General features: G+C 45.1%; 1 protein-coding gene across 1 annotated transcript in view; it reads right to left on the reverse strand.

The window, feature by feature from the left end:
- LOC309979011 (metabotropic glutamate receptor 7-like) overlaps positions 1-8,191 on the reverse strand; it is a gene marked incomplete at both ends in the record, with an annotated part of 33,643 nt that extends 25,452 nt beyond the window's left edge. Inside the window, one exon of the mRNA XM_082865829.1 lies at positions 8,023-8,191. Within this exon, the coding sequence (XP_082721955.1) occupies positions 8,023-8,191 (169 nt within the window). The remainder of the gene's footprint in view (positions 1-8,022) is intronic.
- Positions 8,192-14,856: the final 6,665 nt, after the last annotated feature.

Here is a 14,856-nt window from a genome sequence, read left to right on the forward strand (position 1 = left end):
AACATCTCTGTAACTCTGTTGTCTTAGAGTTGCCTCCATTTTACAGATGATAAGATGACTGTGCATAGAAGTAGATGTTTGGAACCAGCAGTTCCAAAGTAAGTGGAGGTAAACCACAAATTTCCTTCCTTCCTGAAACTCACTTAGCCAAAACATAGGCTTCTGAATATTAAGCTGTAAAGCATATTATCAGTACATTTTAAAAGAAGCTATTCTTCTAGGATTTCCAATTAATAGCAGGAGGTTTTGAAATTCTTAAAAGATCATCTAATTTTGTGAGATTTACAGCTCTACTTTCCTGTCAAGCAAGTTGTATTAGTGCCAGACAGTCATCTGAGCTTCTGGATGCTTCTCTGAACCTCTTGAAGTTTTCTTCTTGCTATCTGAAATTCATGCCAGATAAGCCTTTTTCTAGAGCGTATGTACAGACTTGTGTATTTTCATATAGGAAAGCGATGCAGTGAGTCAAGTCGTGGGTTAAGCCCTCATTCTCAGAGTGGTATTGAGCTCCTGGTGAAATATAATCATCATTTCCTCAGAATCGAAAAGCAGTTATCTCAGGTGTATAATCCCATTAACTATTTATACATTTACGTATGATACATGTATTTATTGTACCTACGAGGTGTGTTCTCTTTGGGAAGTACAAAGCTCTTAGAGACATAGGTTGTTCATTTTTTTGTTGTCCCACAAATACTGTGACCCTTTGAGCAGGAAGGTCTATATTTTACTAACATCTAGAACCAGCAGTTAACACGGTGTCTAAGATGTAGTCAATAATTATGAAATAGATAAATGAACACATTTTTATGCAAGGGCCAGGACATGGACAAATAGAAATTTTTCATTTTCAGTCACAAAGCAACAACAGACATAAAAATGATACCGACAACAAGTGCTACGGTCATTCAAAGAAGGCATAGAATAGATAGAAGGATCTCCTCTATGGCACAGGGAACTATACTCAATATTTTGTAATAACATCTGCATGGGGCACCTGCTCCACACCAGGCCCTATGACAGGTGCTTACATACTTTCCCTCTCCCCCATCCTATGGGGAAAGTACCTCTGCTATAGATTTAACATTTGCCTCCCCCATTAATAACTTTTTTAAACCTTATTCACATTGCATCAAAGGGATGCTTTGATGCACTGCTGAGGTCTTCTCAGCAAAGCTCATGGGAATTTGGTATATGAGGATCCACAATAGCGATCCATTTCATCGGTGTCAATCTTTCTGGACAGTTTGGGTGGAAAGGACAATTCCTGAAGGTGCGATACCTTCACCGCATGTACTAGCATTGGGTCTTGCTTGTGTGTGTGTCACTGACTTCAGCCTTGCTGTAGCAATAATAGCTAAGATACTGTAGAGCTGAGAGGCTATTTAAGTATTTATAGATATATACATAAGATAAAAGCACCTAACTTTTTTCTACCTATTGCTTACTTTCCACAGTGGTGTACACACCACACTTTAGGAAACAGTGATGTTGTCCAATTTGTCTTCTCATTTGAAGATGAGAAATGAAGGTCTGGAGACCTTTCATTGCTCAAGGTCATTCGAGTGTTTAAGGGCAGGATACTGGGGTTCCTGACTTCCAGCGAACCTAACTTTTCTCTGAAATTATACTGCCCCTTAACCTCTTAGCAGTACATAAAACAAATATTGGTGACCTCGTGACATGCCAGCCCTTGGATGAAATGGAGATCTGTGACTGGCTCTCAAACTTTTAAGAAATGGGAGTCTAGAAAAAAAAACCCAAAACAGTCATGCAAAGACTCACTGGGCTGGAAGGGGAGCCCGTGGTCGTCTAGCTCAGTGCTGGGCTGAACCCTGGATCGTCCAAGGAGGGTCTTGGAGGCCTCTCTGCAGGCCAAGTAGTCAAGGCATAAGGGGGAATCAGGCAGGTTTGCTTCTGTTTCTTCATGTTATTTTCATGTAAGATAGCACTGAAAACTTCAAAAGTAACACTGGAAATGTGCTGTGCTTGTCCATTTTCATCTTATAGGTAATGACATGAAGGCTCAAAGGGGGATCATGTTTTTCTAGTTAATAACAGACAACATTCCTCATCCAGCATTCCTATAGCTTAAAAAAGCAATAGAGGCAAGTGGGTCCATGAACGTGGGTTTTGTGGTCACGCAGATTTGAACTTGCATCCCAGCAGGGCTTGAATGGAGTTTTTCTCTCCAAATTAGGCAAATTGCTTCTCCAAGGCTCATGGGGTGGTCAGTGTTGTTATAGGGGAGTGAGGTAAAAGCATTTTCTTCACCATATCCTGCCCCAGACATGTTATCTGAAAGGAAGGAAGGAAAAATGGGAGGGATATACGGAGAAAGAGGGAGGAAACTAAGGTGGCAGAGAACATTCCTAAAAGTCCTCCATGTTACTTCTGCTGTGCTTCCACACGCTCCTTGGGACCTTGCTTGCCAACAGAAATGTTGATTAAGCACTCTGGTTCTTATGTACTTTCTGCATTGGGAACACTTATAGTTAGGTTTCAGGGCTCTGAACTCCCCAAACTGGGGAACTTGTCATTAAAAGGTCCTTTTATAAAGCACAAGTGCCCCAAAGTTTAATGGCATTAGATTTTGGCAATGATTTCTTGAATATGACACTGAAGGCACAGGCAACAAAAGGAAAATAGAGAAATTGGACTTCATGAAAATTTTTAAAACTCTGTGCATCAAGACCCTATCAACAGAGGAAAAGGGCAATCACAGAATGAGAGGAGATGTTTGGAAATCATATATCTGATAAGGGATTAATATCTAGAGTGTACAGAGAACTCCTAAAACTCAACCACAAAGCAAACAACCTGGCTAAAGAATGGGCAAAAGACTTGATTAGACATTTCTGCTAAGAAGATGCATAAATGGCCCATAAACACATCAAAAGATGCTCAGCATCACTGATCATTAGGAAAATGCAAGTCAAGACTACAGTGAGACACCACCTTACACACATTAGGGTGGCTACTATGAAAACAAAAAATAACAAGGGTTGATGAGGATGTAGGAAATTGGAACCCTGTGCACTACTGGTGAGAATGTAAAATGGTACAGCCATTGTGCAAAATATCATGGTGGTTCCTCAAAATTAAAAGTAGGATTACCATATGGTCCAGTTCCACTTCTGGGTATATACCCAACACAACTGAAAGCAGGTTTTCCAAGATACTTTGTATACCTATGTTCATAGCAGCATTGTTCACAATAACTAAACTGTGGAAGCAACCCAACTGCCCACTGACAGATGAATAGATAAGCAAAACGGGGTGTATACACAACAGAATATTATTCAGCCTTAAAGAGGAAGTTCTGACACAGGCTACAACATGGATGAATCTTGAGGACATGATGCTAACCTACCAGTCATAGAAAGACAAATGCTCTCGATTCCACTTGTATGAGGCACCTAGAGTGGTCAAGTTCATACAGACAGAAATTCGAATGGTGGGTGCCAGGGGCTGGGGGTAGCAGTTGCTGGAGGGCAGAGAGTTCCAGTTTTTCCAGAAGAAAAGAGTTCTGGAGATTGGCTGCCGCACAACGTGAATCTCCTGAACGTTTCTAAACTCTACACTCATAAGTGATACGATGATACAATTTTATGTGCATTTCACTACAATTAAAAACCAAACATGGACTTCCCTGGTGGCGCAGTGGTTAAGAATCCGCCTGCCAATGCAGGAGACACGGGTTCGAGCCCTGGTCCGGGAAGATCCCACATGCCGCGGAACAACTAAGCCCGTGCGCCACAACTACTGAGCCTGCACTCTAGAGCCTGCGAGCCACAGCTACTGAAGCCCGTGTGCCACAACTACTGAAGTGCATGCACCTAGAGCCCGTGCTCCGCAACAAGAGAAGCCACCACACTGAGAAGCCCACACACCGCAACGAGGAGTAGCCCCTGCTCGCCGCAACTAGAGAAAGCCCACGCACAGCAACGAAGACCCAACGCAGCCAAAAATTAATTAATTTAAAAATTATTTTAAAAAACTATTAAAAAATAAAACACCAAACACAAGTGACCCTCGGAGACACAGTAAATATTTTTGTCATTCACAGTTTAGCGCTGCCTCATTGTCAGGGTGCTAGTCTTCAGTCAACTAGCTGAGAACTGGTACGGAGGGGATGGGAACTTCCATGAAAGAGCTTCTGAAGCTAAGTAGCCTGGTCCATTTCCTAATTTCTTCAACGAATATCTGAGTGCTTGCTGGAGCCAGTCACTGTACTTGGTCCTCGAGATAGACAGCTGTGAAAACATTATACAGAGAGCCTTGCAATCTGGGAGTGAGAGGTGGGGTAGGGAAGGACCCGCAAATGAAAGCATGGAAGTTTTTAGCATGTTACCAGATGATGCAGGTTACGGGAACAATAAAGCATCAAAGGGAAAGAGGGCTACCCTAATTAGAAGGGGACACGTGGACGGACTGGAGAGAGCAGCCCCTGTAGATATGGAGAGAAAGAACATTCTAGGCAGAGAGAATAGTAAGTGCAGGAGGCTATGGGGAGGGAGCTGCTAGGAACAGCCAGGGACAGCGTGCCAGTGTGTCTGGAAGAGCTTGAGGGAAGGGGAGGGACGGTGTGTGTGTGTGTGTGTGTGTGTGCGTGTGCGTGTGTGTGTGTGTGTGTGTGTGTGTGTGTGTGAGAGAGAGAGAGAGTGAGAGAGAGAGAGACGGTGGGGGGGATGGGGAGGGGGAGAGAGGGAGAAGACTGCTTTTGTTCGAATCCAGATGGGAGCCTCTGAAGGGTTTTGAGCTCCGAGCAACACGATCTGACTTGGGACTTACCAGGATCACCGTGACCACTGTACCTAGAACGGATTGAATGGGAGGGGGCAAAGCAGAAAAACGCATTTGAAAGGGGTGCACAGAAGGGGAGAGCAGGGCTGGTGGGACCTGAGGGTAGAGGTTTTCTGTCTCTTGCAGGGTGCCGGCTAGGGTCTAGTCTGGGAGTGGCGCCCCGCTCCCCGTCTGCAGGACTCTGCCCTCCTCACCTCCTGTAAACGGAGGCGAAGTGCATCCTTGAGGCTCTCCCAGAGAGTTGATGGCCTGCCTGGGACAGTCCTGAGTCACAGCCCCTTGGCTGTCACCAGCTCCAGGGATGCTCCTGTCCTGAGCATTAATCTCCCTCAGGGGGACTCCTCATTCTCCAGGGAGGAAATGGATATTTCACTGCTGCGGGCTCTTAACTCCTGTAAAGCTGCAGGACAAATGACTTCGCTGAACATGCTTCATGCAGGGAAGAATGGGTAATCTCAGAGAAGGGAATAAAACTTCTCAAAACTCCGAACCAGGGGATTGCAGAGAAGCTCGCTGTCTTCTCTCTTGGGTGCGTGTGTGTGAATCGGGGAAGGAGAGGGCGGGCACCGACTTGGGTCTCGTTTCCCCCCCGCGGACCATTCTTCCAGGGCAAGTTTTTCTTAGCGTCACTCGATTTCCTGAAGTGGGAGAATGAATACCCAGTGTAGCAAAGGGGGAAGAAAAGCGTGTTAGTTAGCATGAAATACGGTCATCTGATGACTTGTCCATTATGTATTTGAGGAAGCGAAGATTCTGAAGACCTTCACCTACTCAAGGAGAGGAAATTGCCTCTGTCTACACCAGGACCTCTTACTTTTGCCACTGGTGACATTTTGTGTCCGCTAATTCTTTGCTGTGGGCTGTCCTGGGCATTGTGGGATACTCCTACAGTATCCCTGGCCTCTGCCCAGCGGACTCCAGCAGTCCTTCCCCAGCTGTGACAGCAGAAATGGCTCCTGAACTTGTCAATTGTCCGGGGCGCGGGGAGCTGGGGGGAGGGGGGCAGAGTTGCTCTGGGTTGAGAGCCCCTGACCCAGGCTCAGCAGGCACATGGGTGAAGTCAGGACTGTGTATGTCATGTCCTCTCTGGCTAACAATAATCGATGGAGTTAAAACTAATAGTGGCTTCTGCTTGGTCACTGGGACAGCAGAGCATTCACTGTTCTGCCTTGAGAGAACAATTTTCCTGTGTTTTAACTAATAAGGCCCTTGTGATGGCTGGATTCTGGGCACCCCAACTAATAAGCGTGCCTATAAGGCAAAGAAACCAAAAGCAACGTCCTCCCTGATTGCCAGGGAAGGGGCATGTTTTCTTTCCCCTCCCTCTCCTGGATCCATGCAGTAATTAGCCAAAGTAAAATGAATATTAGCTCATGCTTAATTGCCTTTACAGTGTACTCGCCAGCACTGATGCAGTAGTGCTAAAGCAATGTTTTTTAATAAATTTTTTTAAATTTATTTTTATTTTTGGCTACATTAGGTCTTTGTTGCTGCGCGTGGGCTTTCTCTAGTTGTGGTGAGCAGGGGTTACTCTTCGTTGCGGTTCACGGGCTTCTCACTGGGTGACTTCTCTTGTTGCAGAGCACGGGCTTTAGGCGCGTGGGCTTCAGTAGTTGTGGCACGCAGGCTCCGTAGTTGTGGCACACGGGCTTAGTTGCTCCACGGCATGTGGGATCTTCCCGGACCAGGGCTCGAACCCGTGTTCCCTGCACTGGCAGGTGGATTCTTAACCACTGCACCACCAGGGAAGTCCCTAAAGCAATTATTTCTTTAACTTTATGGCTTTAAATAATCCTTGGCTCTGAAATTCCCTGTACCCCTCAGCTACGTAACCACAGGCCCCTCTGCCCTAAATCCTTTTCTTATACTTTGTAGCTTTTTAAGCAACGCCCCTCTTTAGGAAGACATAATCCCTTCTCTGTAGAAAACATGAAAGACCTGAACAAATCAAGATTTCTCCATGGAGAATTCAGCTAGTCCTGTGCTTAGCTCCGAACAAGGAAATCCATCTCTACACCAAGCACGCCATTATCTGGACTAATGCCTGACTTGAATAACAAGCAAATTATTGTGCTTTTAATTGTACCCTGCTCGGTCACAAAGCACGTGTGAGAGAGGAATGTGCCCAGCTTCTCCAAGAGAAACAGGTCAGGCCTCTAATCCTCCTTTTCTGTCACCTTCCCCTCCCCCTTTCCAATCCTTTCTCTTCTCAGCAGAGCAGAGAGAAAACAAAGAGACAGCTAAATTATGTTTAAAATGGAAGAGTCTCAAAGAAGAAAAACGGCGGTCAGTACTGACTTGGGAGAGGATGCATTATCTATCCACAGCCTCTGCAGTGTGGGCCATTTGAGGACAATCAGTGTTCTAACCGGCTTGCTGGAGGGCGATATCTGCGAGCCTAAACCAGGCTTTCTCAGCCTCAGCACGACTGCTGGGTGGGGTTGGATGCTTCTTTGCTGTGGGCCTGTCCTGTGATGGAAGGACTTTTAGCCTCCCCTAAGCTGTGACCATCCAAAGTGTCCCAAGACACTTTCAAATGTCTCCTGGGTGCAAAATTGCCCCTGGTTGAGAACCACGGCGCCAAGCCCTTCCATATTGGGATGTACTTGCTCTCTCTCCCATTCTCTCCCCCCCGCATACACAAAACCCAGGAAAATCATGGTTCCTGTGTTAAAACTGGGGAGATCAACGTGCTCTTCATGTAGGTAGAATGAGCGGAAAGGAAAAAGACACTGACTTGTGTGTAGTCAGGGGACAGAGTGGGAACCCCCTCAACGCCAAGACTGAAAAGAGTCTTAGGATGTGGGTGTGTTTCTGGCTCCCTCTGGGAAGTGGCAATGCCCCTGGTTGAACAAGCCAACTTTCGAACGCCTCTACCCTGTGCACTTTGGAATCGGGCTTGCTGTGGGCGAGATGAGGAGTGATGGCGAGGCTGCAGAGATGAAGGCGTCTGTGAAGGTGCTGACTGTCTCCTCCCACACTACTTGGGACAGGGGAGAACTACCCAGCTTCGGAGAGATACCCATTGCTCAGACAATGACGATCCTGTCTTGGACCTAAACATCGGGATGAAAGAGGGCTACCGACAAGACAGACGTTGTGCAAGCACGGGGTTGCACTTTCATTACAGACATTGAGGCAAACATTTCACTCCTGGTGATATAAGACCTCCCCTATTTTTAGGAACTTACAAGAAGCATTATTGCTTGTTCTTACCGGCCAGAAGGAAAGGCGGGAGAACGAGCACACTGCAGTGAGCCCCCATCTCCACTAGATGGCGGTGTACGTCTTCCTCAGAAGCCAGGCGGGCAGCGCTCTGGGCAGCTCGTTGGCCTAAGCAAGACAAGGGCCACTCTTCTTTCGGGAGACAGGCGTCTCCTGTCATTGTCGGCACAAACAGCCCCAAACAATTGCACTGACCACACAGCTCTAAGCCACGTTCCAGGGCACTGCCGTCTGTTCAGGAGTGAATGCTGGGAAAATGAACCACGCTGCTAATTTGCTTGATTGGGGGGAAAATAAGATCTCAAGTGACAGTGGGTGTAATTTATTTTTCCAACAAGAATAGGGGCAAAGCCATTTCATCCCCCCCACCCCAACTGCTACCATAACTGAAAGCAATCACCTAATTAGTCCTGAATTACTAACTGGCAGGGTAAAGATCTGCTGGAAGTCAAGCTGAAGTGGGGAGTCTGGAGGAAGGGATGTGATTTCTGCAGGGGAGGAGGGGAGGGGTAGGGCGGGGTGGGAGGGGCGGAAGGGGAGGGGAAGGCCTGAAGCCCATTGTGAGGCCCTGCGCTCCTGTGGTCTGGGGGCCGTGCTGGCCCTGACCCTGGGAGAAAAAGAGGCTCAGTGATGTCTTCAGGCCGTTCATTTTGTGCAGGAGAATGACTTTATAAACTGAAGGAAAAAGAACCTGTTGGAGAAAACCTATCCGAGAGTTTCTCTGAAAATGCTACAGATGGAGATGAACTGGCTTGGGAAGGGGAGCACAGCCCTGTGGCGCCTGGCCACCCCACTGCTGGTGGACCCCCCAGGAAGGTTCTGTCACGGAAACGACAGGCAGATCTGAAACCAAGTTGGGCTTTACGTCATTAAGAAATCCCCCAAAGGAATGGAATAAAGGCCTCCTTTCACACTTTGGGTTTTGCATGTGTCCTGAGGAAGTGCCTCTTCCCCAGCTGAGACAGCGCGCTGTCCCCGCGACCCGGTGAGCGGCCCTCGTCCTGCGGGGAAAGCAAAACAGCAGCGGGGTGGGTGCGCGCCCAGAGCTGCCCCTCTCGCAATTGATTTGTTCAGGGATGACTTCTTGCGTTCTAGTTAGATGTGACTTTAATCGAAGTGCTTTCCTAAGGCGATTTATCACAACTGTGAACCGTCAGTTTGCACAGCTGCTGCTCTTTTAGGGAAACGCACAGGCTCGGGAGGCGGAGGGGCCGGCGCGGGCTCCCCTCTTTCCCACGGACCGGCCCGCGTGCCCCTCGCCCACCAGAAATATGTGCGCCTCGTCCTCAGAGGCCGCCGCTTCTGTGCTCGGGCTCCTCTGCTGTTTCTGGCTGCTGAACAGCCATCTCCTCTCTCCTGGGAGGGACAGCTGGTTTCCTTTTGGGGCGCTCCCCTTCTCCCCGTCTCAGCTCCTGCAGCGGAGACGAGGCTGCCCCTCTCTCCCTGCACGCTGTGGGCTGGGTGTGCAACCCGGCTCGGGCCACAGTCCCCCACCGTCCCCGCCGACCCCGCTCGGCGCCCACCACAGCCGGCAAAGCCCACACGGGGCGCCCAGTTAAAGCTGAACCGCAGATGAAAACCACGACTTTTTAGGGTGTCTTCAACATTGCATGCAACATACTTCTACTAAAAAAATTACTGTTTATCTGAAGTTCGGCTTTAACGAGGCGGGCATCCTGTATTTTGTCTGGCAGCCTTCTTGGTTCTAAAGAAAATGTTTGTCCAGAGCAGTTCAAATTGGAATCAGCCTAGGACTTTTAACTGGAGCTTTGGGGAAAAAATACTTAAAAGGTATCTGTTGGGACTGCTAGGCTGGTAGGATTCATGCTTGCAACTGCTGGGAGCCAGCTTTGCTATCATGTGGGGAGAGCTGCTTGAACTAGAAGCCAACACCACAGAGAGCAGACCTGTTTCATTTGAACAGGTGGATCCAGCTGTTCTTGAAGCTGGCCCGGTGGGTGGTAGAGGTCAGGGTGCTGATGGCCAGGAGGGATAATAATTTCCTACCCCTCAAATCTGGGAAGTGAAAACAGCAGGGCTGAATGTGCCCACGGGGCATGGCTTCTGTTCTACTGGAAGAGTGGTGAATGGCTATTGGGTGACAAAAACAGTTGGTCTACTATATTCTTACTTTGTTTGCTAATTGTTTTGCTGCATGTAAACTCTTTGTTGCATTAGCTCTTGTTCATGACATCATGTCTGGAGACAGGGTCTGATAGACTTACATGTGGAATTGGAGATTTAAATTTCAAATCTGCCTCTGCCTGCTTGAGTGGCTTTAGGGTCCTCATAACCTCTCCAAAGTTGAGGTTCTGGGTCTGAAACCTAAGAACAGAGGTTATCGTAATCCATCTGGGCTGCTATAACAAAATACCAGAGCCTGGGTAGCTTATGAACAACAGAAATTTATTTCTCATAGTTCTGGAGGTTGGCAGTCTAAGATCAGGGTGCGAGCAAATTCACAGTCCGGTGAGTATCCTCTTCCTGGGTCACAGTTGGCGTGTTTTCTCTGTAACCTCCCATGGCAGAAAGGTCGAGGGACCTCTGCGGGGTCTCCTTTATGAGGGCACTAATTTTGTTCATGAGGGCTCTACCCTCATGACCTTATCACCTCCCAAATGCCACACCTCCTGATACCATCACTTTGGGGGTTAGGATTTCAACGTATGAATTTTGGGGGAGGCAAATGTTAAATCTATAGCAGAGGTACTTTCCCCATAGGATGGGGGAGAGGGAAAGTATGTAAGCACCTGTCATAGGGCCTGGTGTGGAGCAGGTGCCCCATACAGATGTTATTACAAAATATTGAGTATAGTTCCCTGTGCCATAGAGGAGATCCTTCTATCTATTCTATGCCTTCTTTGAATGACCGTAGCACTTGTTGTCGGTATCATTTTTATGTCTGTTGTTGCTTTGTGACTGAAAATGAAAAATTTCTATTTGTCCATGTCCTGGCCCTTACATAAAAATGTGTTCATTTACCTATTTCATATTTATTGACTACATCTTAGACACCGTGTTAACTGCTGGTTCTAGATGTTAGTAAAATATAGACCTTCCTGCTCAAAGGGTCACAGTATTTGTGGGAAAACAAAAAAATGAACAACCTATGTCTCTAAGAGCTTTGTACTTCCCAAAGAGAACACACCTCGTAGGTACAATAAATACTTGTATCATACGTAAATGTATAAATAGTTAATGGGGTTATACACCTGAGATAACTGCTTTTCGATTCTGAGGAAATGATGATTATATTTCACCAGGAGCTCAATACCACTCTGAGAATGAGGGCTTAACCCACGACTTGACTCACTGCATCGCTTTCCTATATGAAAATACACAAGTCTGTACATACGCTCTAGAAAAAGGCTTATCTGGCATGAATTTCAGATAGCAAGAAGAAAACTTCAAGAGGTTCAGAGAAGCATCCAGAAGCTCAGATGACTGTCTGGCACTAATACAACTTGCTTGACAGGAAAATAGAGCTGTAAATCTCACAAAATTAGATGATCTTTTAAGAATTTCAAAACCTCCTGCTATTAATTGGAAATCCTAGAAGAACAGCTTCTTTTAAAATGTACTGATAATATGCTTTACAGCTTAATATTCAGAAGCCTATGTTTTGGCTAAGTGAGCTTCAGGAAGGAAGGAAATTTGCGGTTTACCTCCACTTACTTTGGAACTGCTGGTTCCAAACATCTACTTCTATGCACAGTCATCTTATCATCTGTAAAATGGAGGCAACTCTAAGACAACAGAGTTACAGAGATGTTGCACAGCTCCATGTGTCATTGTCTTCATTTGTTTCAGAATACCAATAACATCTAAGCTACTACTGAAAGAGTGCTATATTACTTGGGGTCATCTAGTGCAGCTCTGTCAAAGTAAAGAAAAGGGACCTAGAATGACTATAATTTTCCCAAGAGGACACAATTATTTTATGGTAAATCTGGGACAAGAACCCTGATCTCTTTGATCCCATTCCATTGTTCTTTCATTGGGTTCTGAACAACCCAGAGAAATAAAGAGAAATAAAACTCCTGTGTGCTGTGTCACTGGTACAGGACATGGCAAGATTGGAATTGGAGCATTACATATTAAGAGGTATCTGAGAAATTCTTCAAACTAATTGAGATATATACCAGGTACATAGAAAACAGTATGTTTTATGAAGATGATTCTGTGCAATGAACAGAGCTGGTAACACACACTGGAAGGTGAATTCTCATTTTCTGGCACCTTGAAAATTCCACCTCAACATACACGTTAAAATAAACATTTGAACTGGGTCATATTTAATTCTGCATGCTCTTGTAAGTCAGCAAAATATTCCATATATCATTTAAGTTGTCACTCACTTTTTAACTTGACTTTCAATTTCTAAAAGTCTTTCCAAACATAAAACAGAGGTGGGAAAATGGTATATGGGAAGCTGCAGAGATGAAATAAGCTTATTTCATTAGGCATAAAGATGAATATCCAAACAACTTCTTCATGGCTGAAAGTGTCCAAATCTACTGTCTTCATTTTGTAGTCAAGGCTTCCAGAAAAATATGCTAACGGATTCCTTATTACCCGAATGCCCCATATCAGTTTCAGTAGGTATCATTATATATTATGGAAATTTTTCTCAGTGACAGTGAAAGACATCCTGGCTGAACATCCCCCTGCCCATGACACAGAGATGATGGTCTCAAGCTATCTTGAAGGCGTTGGAGCCCACACTATCCGTTACTAATATTAATGGAGGATAAAACTTCATATTCTGTTTGCTCTATATTTGTTAAATCACTTCTTCCCTTCATTAAACTGGATGGCCCATAATTGAGTCTGTAGTGTGTCTGTCATTGGAAACTGAACAAATTTTTGTTGGTTTTATTAATGTCATACGTTTCTAGGGACGGTCTATTCAATAACTAAGTCTAGTTTCACAGTTACAAATAAATTATGATGTAACTTTGAATAAATTAAGCTCATCATAAAGGAAGGATACTGAGAGTTGCTACTACCCCTTCCTTGAGGGGCTCTTGTAAAGCACTAAGTAAAGTAACAGAGGTGTATATGTATGCATATATTTTCAATGATATTTGTACAGACTTAAAAAGAACTCTACAGAATGCATTATAAAAACCTTAATGCTGTGTGTCCCTAGTTCCCAGCTCTCTCATTAAAACTACTTAAATGAACACAATCTTATCTGTTAGGATAGCTATCAGAGTACTCCAAATACTACTTCTTGCAGTACCCTGTCCCAAACATTTGCCATCCTCTTCCCATTAGTCCTCAAGTCAGAAGCCCCGAAGATCTGTTCATTAATTTATGAACACATTTCTTCATCCAGCCAAGAAAATTGATTGATCCCTTACCAAATTTCAGGCACCATTCTTCAGTATGATTTATAGGCATGTTCAGGAAATACAGCAGTGATTAACACAGATGAATATAGTCTCTCTTGAGCTGAGGGGGGAGACAAAAGTAAATAAGCAAATATAAAATCATAAGTATAGTGCTTCCCTGGTGGCACAGTGGTTGAAAGTCCCCCTGCCCATGCAGGGGATACGGATTCGTGCCCCAGTCCGGGAAGATGCCACATGCCGCGGAGCGGCTGGGCCCGTGAGCCATGGCCACTGAGCCTGCGCGTCCGGAGCCTGTGCTCCGCGTCGGGAGAGGCCACAACAGTGAGAGGCCCGCGTACCGCCAAAAAAAAAAAAAAGCTATGAAAACAAAACCTATGGATGGAGACCTACATGAAAGATGGAAGAGTATAATAATGGCCAGAGTACATTACTGTGGCAGAAGCAGCAGCCCTTAAGGAGGACAACTTCATAAATTACAAATCGGATTTAAATAGACAGGGAATTGAAAGTGGAGACATTATTTTCTGCAGAAGATGACGGGCAGGGGAGAACAAAGAAAATAAAACTGAGATTGTTAACAAAATACAATGCTAAGCATATAAGTTAGGACTGAGTCCTTAACTTTCATTTTTATTAATGACTGGGTGAGTATAGATTACTGACTACACAGAACCAAGCCTGGGAACACATTTTATATTTATGATCTTTGTGCCTAAAACTAGATTCTCCTGCAATTTAATATGACACTAGGACAATGACTGGCCAAGTTTTAGATTAATCACCCTTACACATAGATTTTTCATTCATATAATCTCAAACAAAACTGCGTCACCAATTAAGTTCCAGATCCTATGCACTCTGGCTGAAGATATAAATATCTTGCAAGCCCAGCGTCACTTTCCTCTTTCTCTGGTAACAAATCACACTTTCTATTATGACAATGGCCCCAGTTATCGGCCCAGGAATAAACACTTGACTCAGGAAGAGCCAATTAAAGCCCTCCTTTAGAGTTGATTGAGAGCTTTAAGGTTAGAGTATTTCAATCTTATGAAATTTTTGTAAAACAAAATTATTTCAAAATCTACTAATTATTCTTTAAGTTCTAGAAACTGCATTCTGTGACTGAGAGGACAATTTATTTGCCGTCGTTTCTGCTCTGCCCACTTTATGTTTCTGTTATTGTGAGATAAAGACAGTGGGGAATGGCTAACCGATTCTGATTCATTCAACACATGAGTGCTTCTTAGGTACAAAACACCATTCTGAACATTGTCCGAGGTAAAAAGATAAAATAATACCTAGCCCCTTATAATACCTAGCCCCTTACCCTCAAGGATCTTCCAGCTTAGCAAGGGAAATAAAACATGCACACAGATGACTGCAACAAAAAGAAGATAATGATTGCTGCCAGATGTTTGGGGAGAATGAGTAGAGCAAAGCGAGAACACAGAACAAGGCAACATTCAAC

This window comes from Leucopleurus acutus (genome assembly GCF_964270905.1).
Source record: "Leucopleurus acutus genome assembly, contig: HAP1_SCAFFOLD_724, whole genome shotgun sequence".
Taxonomy (NCBI): domain Eukaryota; kingdom Metazoa; phylum Chordata; class Mammalia; order Artiodactyla; family Delphinidae; genus Leucopleurus; species Leucopleurus acutus.